We start from the raw sequence: 14,598 nt of genomic DNA on the forward strand, positions 1-14,598 counted from the left end.
ACAGCCACTAGAGTGGCCTATACAATCCTATGGAGATTCTTAAAGGAACACTCCACTATTTTTTAAAATAGGCTCATTTTCCAACTCCCCTAGATTTAAACAGTTGAGTTTTACCGTTTTTCGAATCCATTCAGCCGATCTCTGGGTCTGGCGGTAGCACTTTTAGCTTAGCTTAGCATAGATCATTGAATCTGATTAGACCATTAGCATCTCGCTCAAAAATGACCAAAGAGTTTCTATATTTTTCCTATTTAAAACTTGACTCTTCTGTAGTTACATCGTGTACTAAGACCGACGGAAAATGAAAAGTTGCGATTTTCTAGGCCGATATGGCTAGGAACTATACTCTCATTCCAGCGTAATAATCAAGGAACTTTGCTGCCGTACCATGGGTGCAGCAGGCGCAATGATATTACGCAGCGCCTGAAAATAGTCCCCAGTTAGGAAACATAAGGAGATGCTAACGGTCTAATCAGATTCAATGATCTATGCTAAGCTGCAGCTAAAAGTGCTACCGCCAGACCCGGAGATCGGCTGAATGGATTCCAAAAAGGTAAAACTCAGCTGTTTAACTCTAGGGGGACAAAAATAGTGGAGTGTTCCTTTAAAAAAGCTACTTAATAAGACTAACAAACTATTCTGATATTTTTTTCTGGCCTGATTAAAACATGAAGCACAATGAGCTCAGCATACTGCTGTTTGAAGTGTGTATTGTTGCTTAACGCCTTGTTTTTCAAACTATGTACTGTATACTACATAGTATATACTATGTAGTATGCAGTACGTAGCTAATATTCCACTCAGCGCATTTCCCTCTCGACTAATCATTTGATTGGATTGGCAAAAATGACCTTTTTTAACATTTTAATTCCAAAATAAGTGGCTGGATTAAACAAGGAATGTAAATGAAAAGTTTACAATTGTATAATGCGGACGACTTCGTGTTACTTAAAAAACCGTATGCACTAATGCAGCATGCTAGTATTGTATTCCAAAACAGCCATTTAAGCGGCACGGAAACGTGCAACCGAGCGACGCCTCCTTAAATCTCCTACTAGTGGCGGGCTGCGCATCTCGCGCATTCCACCTTAAAAGCGCTCAATAAATGATCAACGCACGCGTACAGTATGTTTCCGTTTTTTTCTCTTTCTCTCCAGCGCACTCGCGCCGCGGCTCGAAAGACTGCGAGCGTCACGTCGAAGGCAACACTGACGCACTTCATCCACTCTATCAAGCTTGAAGCCCATTAGGAATAATGTCTGAGCCGTACCGCGAATGGATCCTGGGCTCCATAGACTCACTGAGGTCGAGAAAAGCTCGACCGGACCTGGACAGAATTTGCAGGATGGTCAAAAGACGACACGGCTCGGACTGGGACCGAACCCGGTCAGAACTAGAGAAACTGATAGAGGAGCAAACGGTGCTGAAAGTCAACTATAAAGGCTCGGTTTCCTATCGCAACGCGGCAAAGGTGCTACGAGGCAGGAGAAAACCCGAGCAGAGCAAGTGTGCGGTGAAACAGCCTTCTCTCGCGGACTGGAGCACCGGCGACAGCGCTCTGGGTCCCGTGGATGAGGATCACATGGAGGATATGGAAGTAAGTGCACCAAGCAAGCGGCTGCGCTCCGGCTAAAACGAGATGCGAAATGTCAAGTATAGGTGTTTTTATCACTAGTTGAAGTGTTCTGGCGAATGCAACATGAAAGCAAGTGCACACGCGCACACACACAGACACGCGCGCGCGCAGACGGGGAGCGGCACGAACCTTCATGAGCGTCGGAAAATCGCCAACAATGGAAGCGCTTGATCTGCGAGGTCGAAATCTTTCAGAGCGAGTTTTTGTGTGCGCTGGATGAGTCCGGTAACTCAACTTTCGCGATGAAATCCTTTGCAATGAATCCAAACTCGCTTTTCGCACAGCGGGGGAAAGTCACCAAAACATCACGGATCAGCCGACTGACGCATTTCGCACAAAGAGCGACGCTGGAGACGATTGCATTAGCGATTGTTTACTGGCGAGAGACTGTTTTTTTGCACTTGTGCGCGTCGTGACCGAGCCAATACGACAATTTATAAGGATCATCGAAGCGCAAGTCATTAGACGGGCTGCTAGATGATCCTTTATAACGTGCACGTGAAGTGCGAACTAAGTCGTTAGTGGGGCTCGTGAACTTGCCGTACTTATTAATCGCGGGTGAACAAAGGCGAACGTTAGTTTTCGGATGTGTTTTTTTTATGGAGAAAATGTCGGCTTTAGCCACGTTTAACATTGGCTTGCTTTGGGACGCGCTTGTCTCAGACAAGCAAGCAGCGCGCCTCGGAGCGAAGCGGGGCGGGTTCATGAATATTAACTAGGCTGCGTGAAGTTCGCCAGTGGCGTGCCTCATTAATATACATGAACTCAACACGCTCCACTCTCAGGCGCTGACGTTCCTCACGTAACTTAATATTCATAAGCCCGCTCGCTTCATTCTGATGCGGCTGAGGAACATTGCGTAATTAATATTCATGAGCCCGCCCAGTTTATCTCTTAGGGCGCGCTGATGCCTGCCGCCGGAGAACCGCGAGTCCGAGTTCAGCAAACTCTACGTATTGTCCCTCATACTGTATGAATAAATGATTTCGATGTGCTCCCTACTGTTAGTAACGTTCCGGACACCATCGTGCCAACCGAAACCAGCGTTCAAAGCGTGCGAAGAGGAATTTCTGGCTCACTCCTGTCTGAATAAACAGTGCGCGCGGCCTCCAGATACTGAAACTCGAGTCGACCATAATCCAGTTTTGCAGTGCGACGGATTGAGCATAAACACAAAGTGCGGTAGTCGATATCTGTTCGTTTAAATGTAAAATACTGCTACATTCTAGCATTGCTAATCATCATGAAGTCCTGTTTAAAACCCCTCTATGCGTGCTAATAGATGTTTTCTTATTCGTCATGCTTTTTAGTGAAAATATTCCTGGGCTGTTGAGGCGTCTGCCCATTACATAGTTTATTACTTCAGAAAAATGTAAACCGTTAAACAATTTGGAAACAAAACAGTTTGTGAAACAAAAAGGGATAACATAACAAATGAAAAACTGCAGCGTTTAAAACACACAACAACTTGGCCCAAGAAAAATGGAGACATTTATGTAAAACCTCCTTTGCCCCGAGAACACAGTTCAACATTTCAGATTCAACCATTCAAAATCTGCCTTCATTGTAGAGTTGACTCAGTCATTCTTCTTGTGTTCAGTCATTTAATAGTGAAAAACTAAGACTGTACTTGAATGTCAGTTTAAAGGATAAATTCACAAAAATGATACAAATTTAAAATGAGATGATTGAAACCACTGCATTTTTGCAATTTTGGACTTTTGACTTGAAACCTTGTAATTGTAGAAATACGCCGCTCCAAATCAAAGTAACAAGGTTTTAATCTAGCCTATATTTAGGGAAATGTTCGGTATTATTTTAAAAACAATATATATAATTATTTATACACTACCGTTCAAACATTTGGGGCAAGATTTTTTTTAAATGTTTTTGAAAAAATTATTTTATGCTCACCAAGGCTGCATTTATTTTTATCACAAATATATTATTTTCTCATCCAGTCACATGATCCTTCAGAAATCATTCTAATATGCTGATTTGATGCTCAAGAAACATTTTTATGATTATTAATGTTGAAAACAGTTGTGCTAATTAATATTTTTGAGGTAACGGTGATACATTTTGATACATAAAGTCTCATAAAACTTTAGAAACACTGTTTCAAATGGCACACGTGGTGCATTTAGTTGATTCCTCAGGTTTTGTATGCAGTACTGGCAGTGATCAAAGCACCTGTCTAAAAATGATGATGATGATAAATAATAATGCTGCGATCTTTTTAGGACGAGATGTCCACGACAGCAGGAATGGACAGCAGTATGGATGAGGAGGGGGATGAGAGCAGTCTGGATGCCATGTGCGCTCAGAGCACCGCTGACTCGGGCATCAGCATGAGTCCCATCACCAGCAGTAACACCAGTCAGCCTGTTCCCTCACCCACGTCCTCAAAGAACTCTCCTACCCATGATGCTCTGAGGCAGGACGCCGACAGCACCTACATCCTACCTGAGCACATACAGCCAGCAGCCCAGCAGGACACAGGTACTCAAGTCCTGTTGGTTATTTTATCTTTTCTCAAGATAAAAAATACCAAACAAACCAGTATTTAAATCGAGATAGTAATTAAAATAAATGAGTTAAAGAGGTCTTTTGAAACTGTACTTAACCAGTGATCTACAAGTTAACATGTTAGCATTGAATGGTTTTACTGTGGTCCTGGCAGCCTCGGGTAGACTTTTTCAGTTTACGTAATTGTTTGAGAATCAGAGGGAGTCTGATCAGGTGAATCCAAGGGGTCAAGGTTTGGCTTGTTAGTGTAGTATCATTCTCCCCTGTGGTAGATATTGTAACTATGCTGTTTAGCAGACACATCAGGATTTCACCCGACCTTTCTTTGATTTTCCAAAATGACTGAATTTGACAATTTCTTTTTGCAGTGAAAACCCACTGATAATCATGACATAATATGCGAATAGGGATTATTATTATTATTTTATTTTATTTATTTATTCCAGAATTTATCAATTTATCTGTTGTGGTCCTGGCCCTCATTTTCTAATATTGTTTTTGCAAACTTTTACAGCTTGCATTATTGCATTTATTTGAAATATTAAAAACACGCATATCTAGTAAAATAATGTACTTTTGTAAATCTATTGGTGAAATCAAGCATTATGAGAACTAGAAAATGTACTGCAAAACAGTGGCAGACTGGCAGGACAGTTGAACACGTAGCGATTCATTTATTTGGGCTCAGAATTATGGATTTTGATTCGCTAATATTGACTCGCTCCTCAGGTTGAGTTTTTTTTAAATGTAAAAATTGTAGAAATAAGACAGGAATGCAAGCTGCCACAAATAATGCAACAAATTGTTGAATTTGCTTTTTTTTTTTTTTACTCAAGAATCAACTCAAGAACTCAAGGGCCATTTAAAAGTATGGATGTTTTTGCAGTATATTAAAATGTAAAATATTGCAATATATTTTACCAGTGGCCTCCTTATTTATTTATTTTTGTGAAAGAGCTTTGAAGCGTAACTTATTTTTCCCTGTCGTCGCAGATGTTCGCATGATGATTGTGTAACCAAATATTTTTTCCTGGAGCTCTCCTACACTTATATATTTATATAAAATAAGCAAGTAGAGGCACAACAATCTGTCTTTCTTGAATATACATCTTTTTCTCACTGAAGCCTGAATAGACAAACATACAAAAACACAATTTGACAGTGTAAAGTTATTGCATCCATCAGTGTGTTACAATTCCTGTTCTTATTTCGTTCATTTTCTGCCTAATTCAGGCATTGCAATGCATGTCAAGGAGTTGGATAGTTTAATAATTGTTGATAATGACAGACCTCCATCAGAAGAAGCCACGATTTCAGCAAAAACAGTCGCTAGATGTGCAAGACATCAACCTACAGAGATTTGAGTTGGCAGTATCTGTCATTGTGACCCACAGGATCTGTGGCGCTCATGCAGCAGCCAGCGGCCATCTGTCTCTCCACTCTTCAGGCCGAGGAGGAGAGCGCGCTCACCCCTGATACGCTGCTGTCAGACTGCACAGCCACGCCGGTAAGCATGTCCACCCTGCGCTTCCAATCACAGCACATCTGTCGTGTTCCTCTGTGTCATATTGTGTCCGTCTGTCATCAGGACGAGGCGGTGATGTCAGATGGAGGGCCTCACGCTGGGTCTGATCCTGTTGAGGAGGGTGAGGATTCTGCCTGTGCTCTTTAAATTTCACACCGTATCTGTCAACACATTGGATGTTAAATTTTTATTCGAAACTGTGCTTTCTCAGGTGAAATGTGCGCCAAAAGCACAACAGAGGAAGAAACTGTTAACAGTGGAGGGATGAATAATGGAAAGTGAGTAAAAACCAAATTTGTCTTTGTATCTTTGGTAATAAACTCTAAAAAAAATTGAGACTTAAAGTTGTAGAGTGTCATTTCTGTGGCATCAAACACAATAACTGTAATGTTATCAAACACTTTGTCCACTGGATTATATATTGTTGATGTGTTATGAAAAAAGGTCTAGTCCGAGTTGCTCTTAAGCTTTGAGGGTTTAATCTGTTTTTGTTCACTCTCAGTGATGTGGTAAAGACAGAAATGGGGCAGGACCCTTTGCTTTGGAGCGTGGCCGATGTGGCCAGTTACTTCACGTCTGTGGGTTTCCCCGAGCAGGCGCTGGCTTTCAGGACACAGGTTAGTACTGTAGTTAACCAAATCTGTCTTGTCATATTTTAACCCAAAGTCTGTTGATCCATTTGTGCTTTTTGTATAATAAAAAAAAATCTACAGATTATTAGGAAGTGTACTAGTGAGTGCAGATCCTACTTTTTTAATTTGAAGTCATTCCGATTTTTATTGATCTATGCACCCAAAGAATTGGTGTAGCACAGCGATTTCACATCTTTTATTTTTCATTTGAACACAAAGCCCAAATAAAAACACATAAAAAATGATTTTGAAAATGAAAATGAAATCTTAATTTTACAATGCAGAAGATGTTATTTTCATGGAAATAAAATAATGTGCAAGACATTTCTTTAATTGATGCTGATTTTAGGCTTCCCACGGCCCTGGAAAAACAATTGTCAGGACGTTTTAAATTGCTATTTCCAGGCCAGGTAAAGTTAATGGAAATTAATAAAATGAATGCAATTTCTGTAGTGACTATATATTTTTCTAGTTATGCTCAGCTCTGAAATATTCAAATGCAATTTCAATAAGTGATTTAAAAAAAAAATCTAATTCACGAGTCTGAAATGAATGGAAAATCTGAGAGAATTCAAGGTACGGGAACACTTTAATAATAATAATAGTGCTGTCAAACGATTAATCGCGATTAATCGCATCCAAAATAAAAGTTTTTGTTTACATTATATATGTATGTGTACTGTGTATGTTTATTATGTATACATAAATACACACACATACAGTATATATTTTGAAAATATTTACATGTATATACATTTATATATTCATATTCTTATATTTTATATTATATATAAATATATTTAATATATAAACATAACATATTTTTTCTTAAATATATACATGCATGTGTTTGTATTTATATATACATAATAAATATACACAGTATACACACAAATATTATGTAAACAACTTTTATTTTGGATGCGATTAATCGCAATTAATCGTTTGACAGCACTAAATAATATTAATTTTAAAAAGCATTTCTGCAATAAGAGTCACCATTGGAAAACAACAATAGGAATACAATAATGGGAATTACAAGCACCCCTCAAAAGTAAAACATCTGTACGCATAATGATAATGAAAATATCACTTTATTCTGGACATATTTTTCACCAAAAACAAGGAATTCCAACTTGTTGAGCTTTTAGAGTAGTTTTTGGAAATAGAACTTGTCTGACAAAGAGTTATATGGTGATTTCAAACAAACCTTGTGATACTTAACTACTTTTATCAATAGACATTACTTAAAATCATATGTTTTATTTTATAAGATAATTATGTGAATAATTTGGCTAAGAAAATCTAAAATGTGCACCAGTGATTGAGAAATCATTGTGATATTGCTGATTTGCTGCTAAAGCAATTATTATCAATGATGAAAACAGTTGTTCTGCTTTATATTTTTGCGGAAACCGTGACACTCCTTTTTTTTTTCAGGATTCTTTGATGAATAGAAAGTTCAAAAGAACAGCATTTATTTGAAATAGAAATCTTTTGTCTTTACCGTCACTTCTGATCAATTTTTTTGTGTCCTTACCTATATATATATACCGATATATCTTTACTTTAAACAGGAAATAGATGGGAAGTCCTTACTGCTGATGCAGCGCAGTGACGTGTTGACTGGTCTGTCGATCAGACTCGGCCCTGCACTTAAAATCTATGAGAATCATGTGAAGGTGCTGCAGAGAAGCCACTTTCAGGACGACAGCCGTCTCTTCTCATAGTGCTTGTGTTTTCAGCGAAAACAGACTGAAATTCTCCTGGCTCAGAGCGCTGGTCACAAAATGAGGGGAAACGTTAACTCTTTAAGACTTGATTTGCACAATCCTCCTCAGTTTATCTTCTCTTCTTCTGTGTGAGGACATGCCGCATGATTCAGCCCTGCAGTCTGTTCTTCTGTTCTGTCGGTGTCCTTCAATCCATCCGTCACAGGGCTGACGGGACCATTCGTCTTAGTGGAAGTGTTTTTGTTTTTTTCTACGGTGGAGCTTTTCATTCACCAGTGTTTTTTCCTTCTGTTTTTGTCAGATATGATTTATAGTGTCGCAATATTATGTAAACCTTGTTCTTGTCCAATTAAATGTTCGATGTTCAGCGATGTTTTACTGCAGTCTTGAAATGGACATGCAATGTTAGGAAATAAATTCCAGTTTCAGAATCTGCATCAATCTTTTCTGTTATGCATTTTGCCTGCCAAGCAGAGATATGAAGTGAGTTACTGATGCTTTGATTCCAGCACTGCACAGCCAGTACATTTACTTTGACTGAAGCGCTCATATTGGCATATATTCATAGTATATATCTCATATTATTCATAGTGAGATACAAAGCATAGTTGACTGTGAATCAAAAAAGAAATTACACTACAGTTCAAAAGTTTGATGTCAGTAAGTTTTTTAATTAATACTTTTATTCAGCAAGAATGAATACCAAACTTACTTTCTTATGCAAAATATAATATAACCTGAAAAATTCTTAAGAAGTTTCATTAGATTCATCCAAGCCAATGTCATAAAAGCTTACCATAAGTATATGCACTTAAGAAGAACAATAGCATAACATTGTTGACATGTTAGATGCATTACTTGGAAATACATCAGTCAGAATATCTGCTACGTACAAATTAGCTTTAGTCATTTTCGAAGAAAAGAAAAATAGAGTGTGTTATATTTACCTCAAAGGAACCGAATTGCCCTTTAATTCACATCTCATCACGACTGAAGCTCTCAGACAAAAAAAAAGAGTCACTTTTTATTTCTAGGTTGTGGTACTTTTTCTGCTAATTGTATATCTTTTTATTTCCTTAAATTTGAACAATTTTTTTGTATTCATGTAAACAATAAAATATATATATATTTTAAATGTATTATTATTATTAAAATAGAATGGCTTTACTTGACAAGTGCATTACAGTATCATAATTTACTATGGTTATTTCATACATTAATATATATTAAGACTTGCTTTATATATATATAAACTAGTAAAACACTGACTTATATTTGTTCTGTTGATCTTATTTTTAGTGTTGTATTTTCCTGCTACAGGATGAATGGTAGGATAGGGGAGCGCAGTGTGGGATACTCTTTGAACTCCTTCAGGTAGCTGCGATGCTTTCCTTTGGCCCAAACGGTCATCTGTATGAATCCCACCACAGTGAAGAACAACACAGGGACACACTGGGTCATGAGTGTGAATCCGAGCCAAGATCCCAGCTACAGAAGTACAGCAACCACAGGGCAGCTTTAGTGTCTGTTATTTACTCAATGTGACCAGTAGGGGTCAGCATTTCATTGTCTGTTCACACAGGGCACATACTTGTCAAGGAGGTCTACAGAGTGCTGCGGGGATGACATTTTTGTAGGCCAAAATCTGGAAATGAGTTTGAATTTTAGTTCTTCTGGTTCCACTGTCCCAAAGTCAATGGTTTTTTTGTGAAATGCCTGAAATGAGGTCTGTTGTTCACACAAGCTCAAGATATTTTCATGGTTTATTCCATGACCTAAAATACATCAGTTAAATCCCCTTGTGATTTTTAAAAAAAAGTTTTGTCTTGAATAAATGACAGTTGCTAACAAGTGGCTAAATGGGAGTACAGAGGCTGCCTTCGCAGTAAATATTGACAGCTAGCGGTTAAAATGGGTACTGCAGTCCAAATTCAAAATTGTCCCTGCGTCCCAATGTTCATACTAGAATAAGTGTGTCCCAAAGCATACTATGTTGAAAAGAGTATGTCAAAAGTCCCCGGATGGTCTACTATTTCAGGTAGATTTTTGTAGTGTGGATCCGTGCACACTCTAATGGCTAATATTGCCCACAATCCATTGCGCTTTGGCAAAGGATTCGGTTCAGAACTACAAACACGAATGAAAAAGCGTTAAACTACAAACATGGCGGATGTGCGCGACCGACGGTTATAAAGGTGCATTCACGCCATATCGGAATTCCCGTAATTACTAGATTCCAACTTGTAAAAAGCGTTCAGGTCCTTGTAGAACTCGTAATTACAACTTGTGAACTGGGAGTTTTCTGAGCGCTACGACTTGTACCACGTGACCGCTGTACCACCTGACCACCGCAGGCTCTGTTTAGGCGTTGATAGTGTTGCCATAGAAAAGCATAATTCGGAGTCCAAGGACATGAACAGCTCCGAGTAGAACGTCACGTGCTGTCATCTCGAAATTACGGTAATTACATTATGGCGTGAATGTAGATAAAGGGGTTTAAGTTACTAATAATCAACATTTAACCTGGTAAAAATATATTTATTTAATGTTATCTATTTTATATTTCATATGCCGAAATACTCTTGTCAAAATACTATTGGGTAAATTGGCAGTGGGTGGAATCACACAGAGCAAAACAAAAACGGACATTCCGACACAGAACGCACATTTCACAGTAGAACAACTGGCGCTAGCGTTGTTTTTCAGAGAAACAAATATGTAAACTTGCCATGTTTCCTAAATGTCTGCAAACATAGTATTTTTATGCTTAAGTACTGTCAAAAAATACATACAGCACCTTTAGACGTCATCACACCGAAGCAGGTAAAAAAATAATCTACTCTCTAGTCCACTTACAGACTCATTATGTTTATAATCGCACTCTTGCAAACTATTATAATCGCACTCTTGCAAACTATATATAAACGTTCAGGGAAAATGTTTTTAAAATGAATCCTTGTTGATTTTTGTTTTGTTTTATCAGCTGTGTGGACTCTCATTCTGACGGCACCCATTCACTGCAGAGAATCCATTGGTGAGCAAGTTACGTAATTCTACATTTCTCCAAATCTGTTCAGATGAAGAAACAAACTCATCTACATCTTGGATGGCTTGAGGGTGAGTACGTTTTCACCAAATTTTCATTTTTAGGCGAACTATTCATTTAATAGTAATGACTCTGAAGTAATGTGACCATGCTGCAGTTCATTTATAGCCTATGTTTAGCTTTTTTACTTCTGCTGACTGTATTTAAGCTTTAAATTTCAGAAAATCTGTGTTCATTTGTGAGGATTATCACGATGAACAAAATGTGTTAGAATCATGATCAATATTTTCTGCAGTAGCCTAATCCAAAAACCAATGGAAAAAATCCCATTGGGTTTTTTTTTTTGAGAGAGAGAGAGAACCAGACAGATGTCAACTTAAGGGTTGGCCTACAAAAATACATAATCACCACAAAACTCTATAAAGACATGGAATCACTCACAATGCAATCACTCATGAGTCTCACCTCATATGTGTAATTTGGGCATGAAACAAGTGCAAATATCCATGTAAATGGATTCTTGGTTGGATAAGGAATCTTCTTAATCTTGCAACCTTCATAAAGAACAATTTAATGCGTTACATGAACAAAACCAGAGTGGCTGACTTGAGATTTGTGATTTATTTAATAGATCTTACTAGGTAGTTTGAGATTACGCAGAGCCATGTGAATCGAGAAGCTGCCAAGTTGACAGAACTGCAAAAATAAGAAATCATTAAGTGAAAAACACTATGAAGACACAGTACAGGAGGGGTCAGTGCAGTTAAAGTGCTTACTAGAAAGATAGCCAGCGCTGCCTTCACCTGCTTCTCCCCATAATCTGCACGGAAACAGACAGTTCAGTGCATTTAACATCCATGTTAACCTGGTTAAATAAAGGGAATGAATGAAATGAATGTAACATACATGGCGGTGTGTAAAGAGGGTGATTGATGTAATAAGCCATCCATGCCGCAAAGCACCAGTGATAGGAACAGTTCTGTTGAAGAAACAGTCACATGTGATTTACAGACTTCCTGTTTGCAATATATAAAATAACTGTAATTTCAGTGATTATTCCTTTTATTTAGCATTTTTGTCGACTGTATTGAAGGCATGATCTAATTTTCATAAAGTGAAATTTCCTCCAACACTGGGAATCAACTTAAAAACTGTTGAATGAGTGCTGTTTTCTTTCCTCTGTTGATGCATTTTCTAAGTAAACATGCATCAACAAATGTTGGGGCATGACAGCAATGAATATTATTTGCATTTGATTGTACTACAAACAAATATTGTCTATGAGTCATCGATATTCTTTGATTGTTTTCCTGGACGTGAAGGTCTGTATTTGAAATGTCTGCTTAATGTTATCGGTCTCATTTAGGAGTATAGATGACCTCGAAGGTCCAAGCCACATAAAAACGATTTTTTATTTCCTAACTGGAAATGCTAAAAAACAAAACAAATCCTAACATGTATCAGTCACACACTGGATTTAAATAAGGGAACTGTCTGTAGAAAGTAAATATATTCAAATATGTTTCACTTAAGTCAAAACATGCACACTACAGTTCAAAAGTTTCAGCATATCAGAATGATTTCTGAAGGATCGTGTGACACTGAAGACTGGAGGAATGATGCTGAAAATGCAGCTTTGCATCACAGGAATAAATTACATTAAAAAAAATATTCAAATAGAAAATAGAAGTTAATTTTTAAATTTTAATAATGTTTCACAATATTAATGTTGTGTACACAATATGAATTGTAGGTGAGTATAAGACTTTTTTCAAAAACATAAAATTGTATCAACCCCAAACTTGTGAACGCTATGTATATACATATAAATTAAACCGAAAAACACACACTCTTGCGAGGCGTCCTCACTTTGAAAATGTTGCGCAGTGGCATGGTGCTGTGGGATAAGCGATGGACGAACAACGTCTCCACGATTCGCTTCATGTAGTGGAAGGAATGACACACACAGGCAATACTGTGAAGAACAGACAGAGTTCAGTTTAATACCAGATGATTAAATACAATTTGCTTTTCAACATAATTCCCAAAATACACTTCTGGGCCAGTATCTTAGTTGACCAGTAAGTCAGCTGTTTTGGTGACACTGAATCCAACAGACTAAAAGAAAAATCACATCTGATGGCAGTGTTCTTCATGATACTTACGGAACAACCAAATGCTTACTGGCGGTGAACTCGTACTTGGGAGCGTAGATTAAAGGCAGTCGAAAATAAAACAGCAGATATATGACAAGTGGTCCAATGCACTCGATTAGGAACACCTGCAAACACACATTCACAAACAGATTTTAATTCTGGAATGTGAAACAGGATATTCAAGAAGAAAAATGTAGATCAATACTTGATTTTATCTAGTGACTGGATGGTGAAAATTGGGCAAAGACAAACATTTTTTATTTCATAGATCATGCACAGATGAATGGGCCCTTTTCACAAATTATTATTAATATTGCATTATTGCATAATTATTAAGTTATTAATATTGCAAATCTTGCAAAGTTATTTATATTTGAATTTTTTTTTAATGTAATGTACATTAATAACACCATACTACAGAAACCTAGTTAACACTGCTGCACGAGTTTTTCTAATACAATAACTGAGATATTGATGGCACATTTGACATCTTTCTCTCTTCTGACCTTCATAATCAAGCTCTCAATATTTTTGTTCTATTTTGTAAAGTCATAGAAACGCTATCATGGATTTTTTTTCTTTGCTGTACAAATGAGAATACAAAATTTGCTGAAATTTGTTGTATGTGAAACAGGATATTCAGGAAGAAAAATGTAGATTAGTACTCAATCTTATCCATTGACTGGATGGTGAAAATTGGGTGTTACAAAGGCAAACGTTTTTTTTTTTTTTTTTTTTTTTTTTTCATAATACGAAAGTAAACACAACTGATTTCGATTCATATATATACTGACAACTACCTTAAAAACACAGAAAACATCTAAAGAACACCTAAAGAAAAAGCTACATGATGAATCAAAGCTCATCACAAGCAGCTTTTCACAAGATATAGAAGACACTCCATCATGATAACAAACATGACGCTAAAATAATGCAACAAACATTAATTTAAAGGGGTCATATGATGTGATTTAAATTTTTCCTTTCTCTTTGAAGTGTTACAAGCTCTTGGTGCATAAAGAAGATCTGTAAAGTTGCAAACACTAAAGTCTCAAATCCAAAGAGATATTTAGTTTTTTAATTTTATATTTTATTTTTAAATAAATTTTTATATTTTTCTCGCTGTAGTATTGTTGTTGCCACCACCACCATGTCGTGAATGCGCTGTGTGTTTCGTTGTGAAAGAGAAACTACTTTGTTTGGCCTTCCAAAAGAGGACGATATCTGCTTCGTCATGCCTGGATGTATTTACAACACTGTTCCAAGGAAATACATCAACTTCGCGCTGTGGATAGCCGGATCGGCTTTCACCGTTGATGAAGCGGAGTCCAGCCTGGGGTC

The 14,598-nt window shown here is 37.5% G+C and overlaps 2 protein-coding genes across 3 annotated transcripts in view; one reads left to right on the forward strand and one right to left on the reverse strand.

The window, feature by feature from the left end:
* The first annotated feature begins 1,044 nt into the window (after nt 1-1,044).
* samd1a (sterile alpha motif domain containing 1a) lies at nt 1,045-8,604 on the forward strand. Of its 2 annotated transcripts, none has more exons than XM_016538962.1 (7): nt 1,045-1,597; nt 3,880-4,138; nt 5,560-5,672; nt 5,754-5,811; nt 5,902-5,968; nt 6,193-6,307; nt 7,900-8,604. In XM_016538962.1, the coding sequence occupies exons 1-7, from the start codon at nt 1,256-1,258 to the stop codon at nt 8,050-8,052; spliced, it is 1,107 nt and encodes a 368-aa protein (XP_016394448.1). In that variant the 5' UTR covers nt 1,045-1,255; the 3' UTR covers nt 8,053-8,604. The 2 variants fall into 2 exon arrangements, with proteins under 2 accessions (XP_016394448.1, XP_016394449.1); XM_016538963.1 differs by lacking the exon at nt 1,045-1,597 and adding an exon at nt 1,766-1,861.
* A 596-nt stretch (nt 8,605-9,200) lies between these two features.
* Nucleotides 9,201-14,598, reverse strand: part of LOC107728675 (very-long-chain enoyl-CoA reductase-like) — a 9,973-nt gene continuing 4,575 nt past the window's right edge. Inside the window, exons 4-10 of the mRNA XM_016538950.1 lie at nt 13,267-13,382; nt 12,971-13,076; nt 12,008-12,080; nt 11,878-11,921; nt 11,740-11,797; nt 11,567-11,655; nt 9,201-9,543 (exon numbers count right to left, since the gene is read on the reverse strand). Of these exons, the coding sequence (XP_016394436.1) occupies nt 9,370-9,543; nt 11,567-11,655; nt 11,740-11,797; nt 11,878-11,921; nt 12,008-12,080; nt 12,971-13,076; nt 13,267-13,382 (660 nt within the window). The 3' untranslated portion in view covers nt 9,201-9,369. The remainder of the gene's footprint in view (nt 9,544-11,566; nt 11,656-11,739; nt 11,798-11,877; nt 11,922-12,007; nt 12,081-12,970; nt 13,077-13,266; nt 13,383-14,598) is intronic.

Source organism: Sinocyclocheilus rhinocerous, unplaced genomic scaffold (genome assembly GCF_001515625.1).
Source record: "Sinocyclocheilus rhinocerous isolate Xijiao unplaced genomic scaffold, SAMN03320098_v1.1 scaffold1961, whole genome shotgun sequence".
NCBI lineage: Eukaryota > Metazoa > Chordata > Actinopteri > Cypriniformes > Cyprinidae > Sinocyclocheilus > Sinocyclocheilus rhinocerous.

Coding starts and splice junctions, on each gene's coding strand:
- samd1a (XM_016538962.1), top strand. CDS start 1,256: ATGTCTGAGCCGTACCGCGAATGGATCCTGGGCTCCATAGACTCACTG. Junction 5,673..5,753: donor CAGACTGCACAGCCACGCCG/GTAAGCATGTCC, acceptor GTCTGTCATCAG/GACGAGGCGGTGATGTCAGA. Junction 5,969..6,192: donor GGAGGGATGAATAATGGAAA/GTGAGTAAAAAC, acceptor GTTCACTCTCAG/TGATGTGGTAAAGACAGAAA.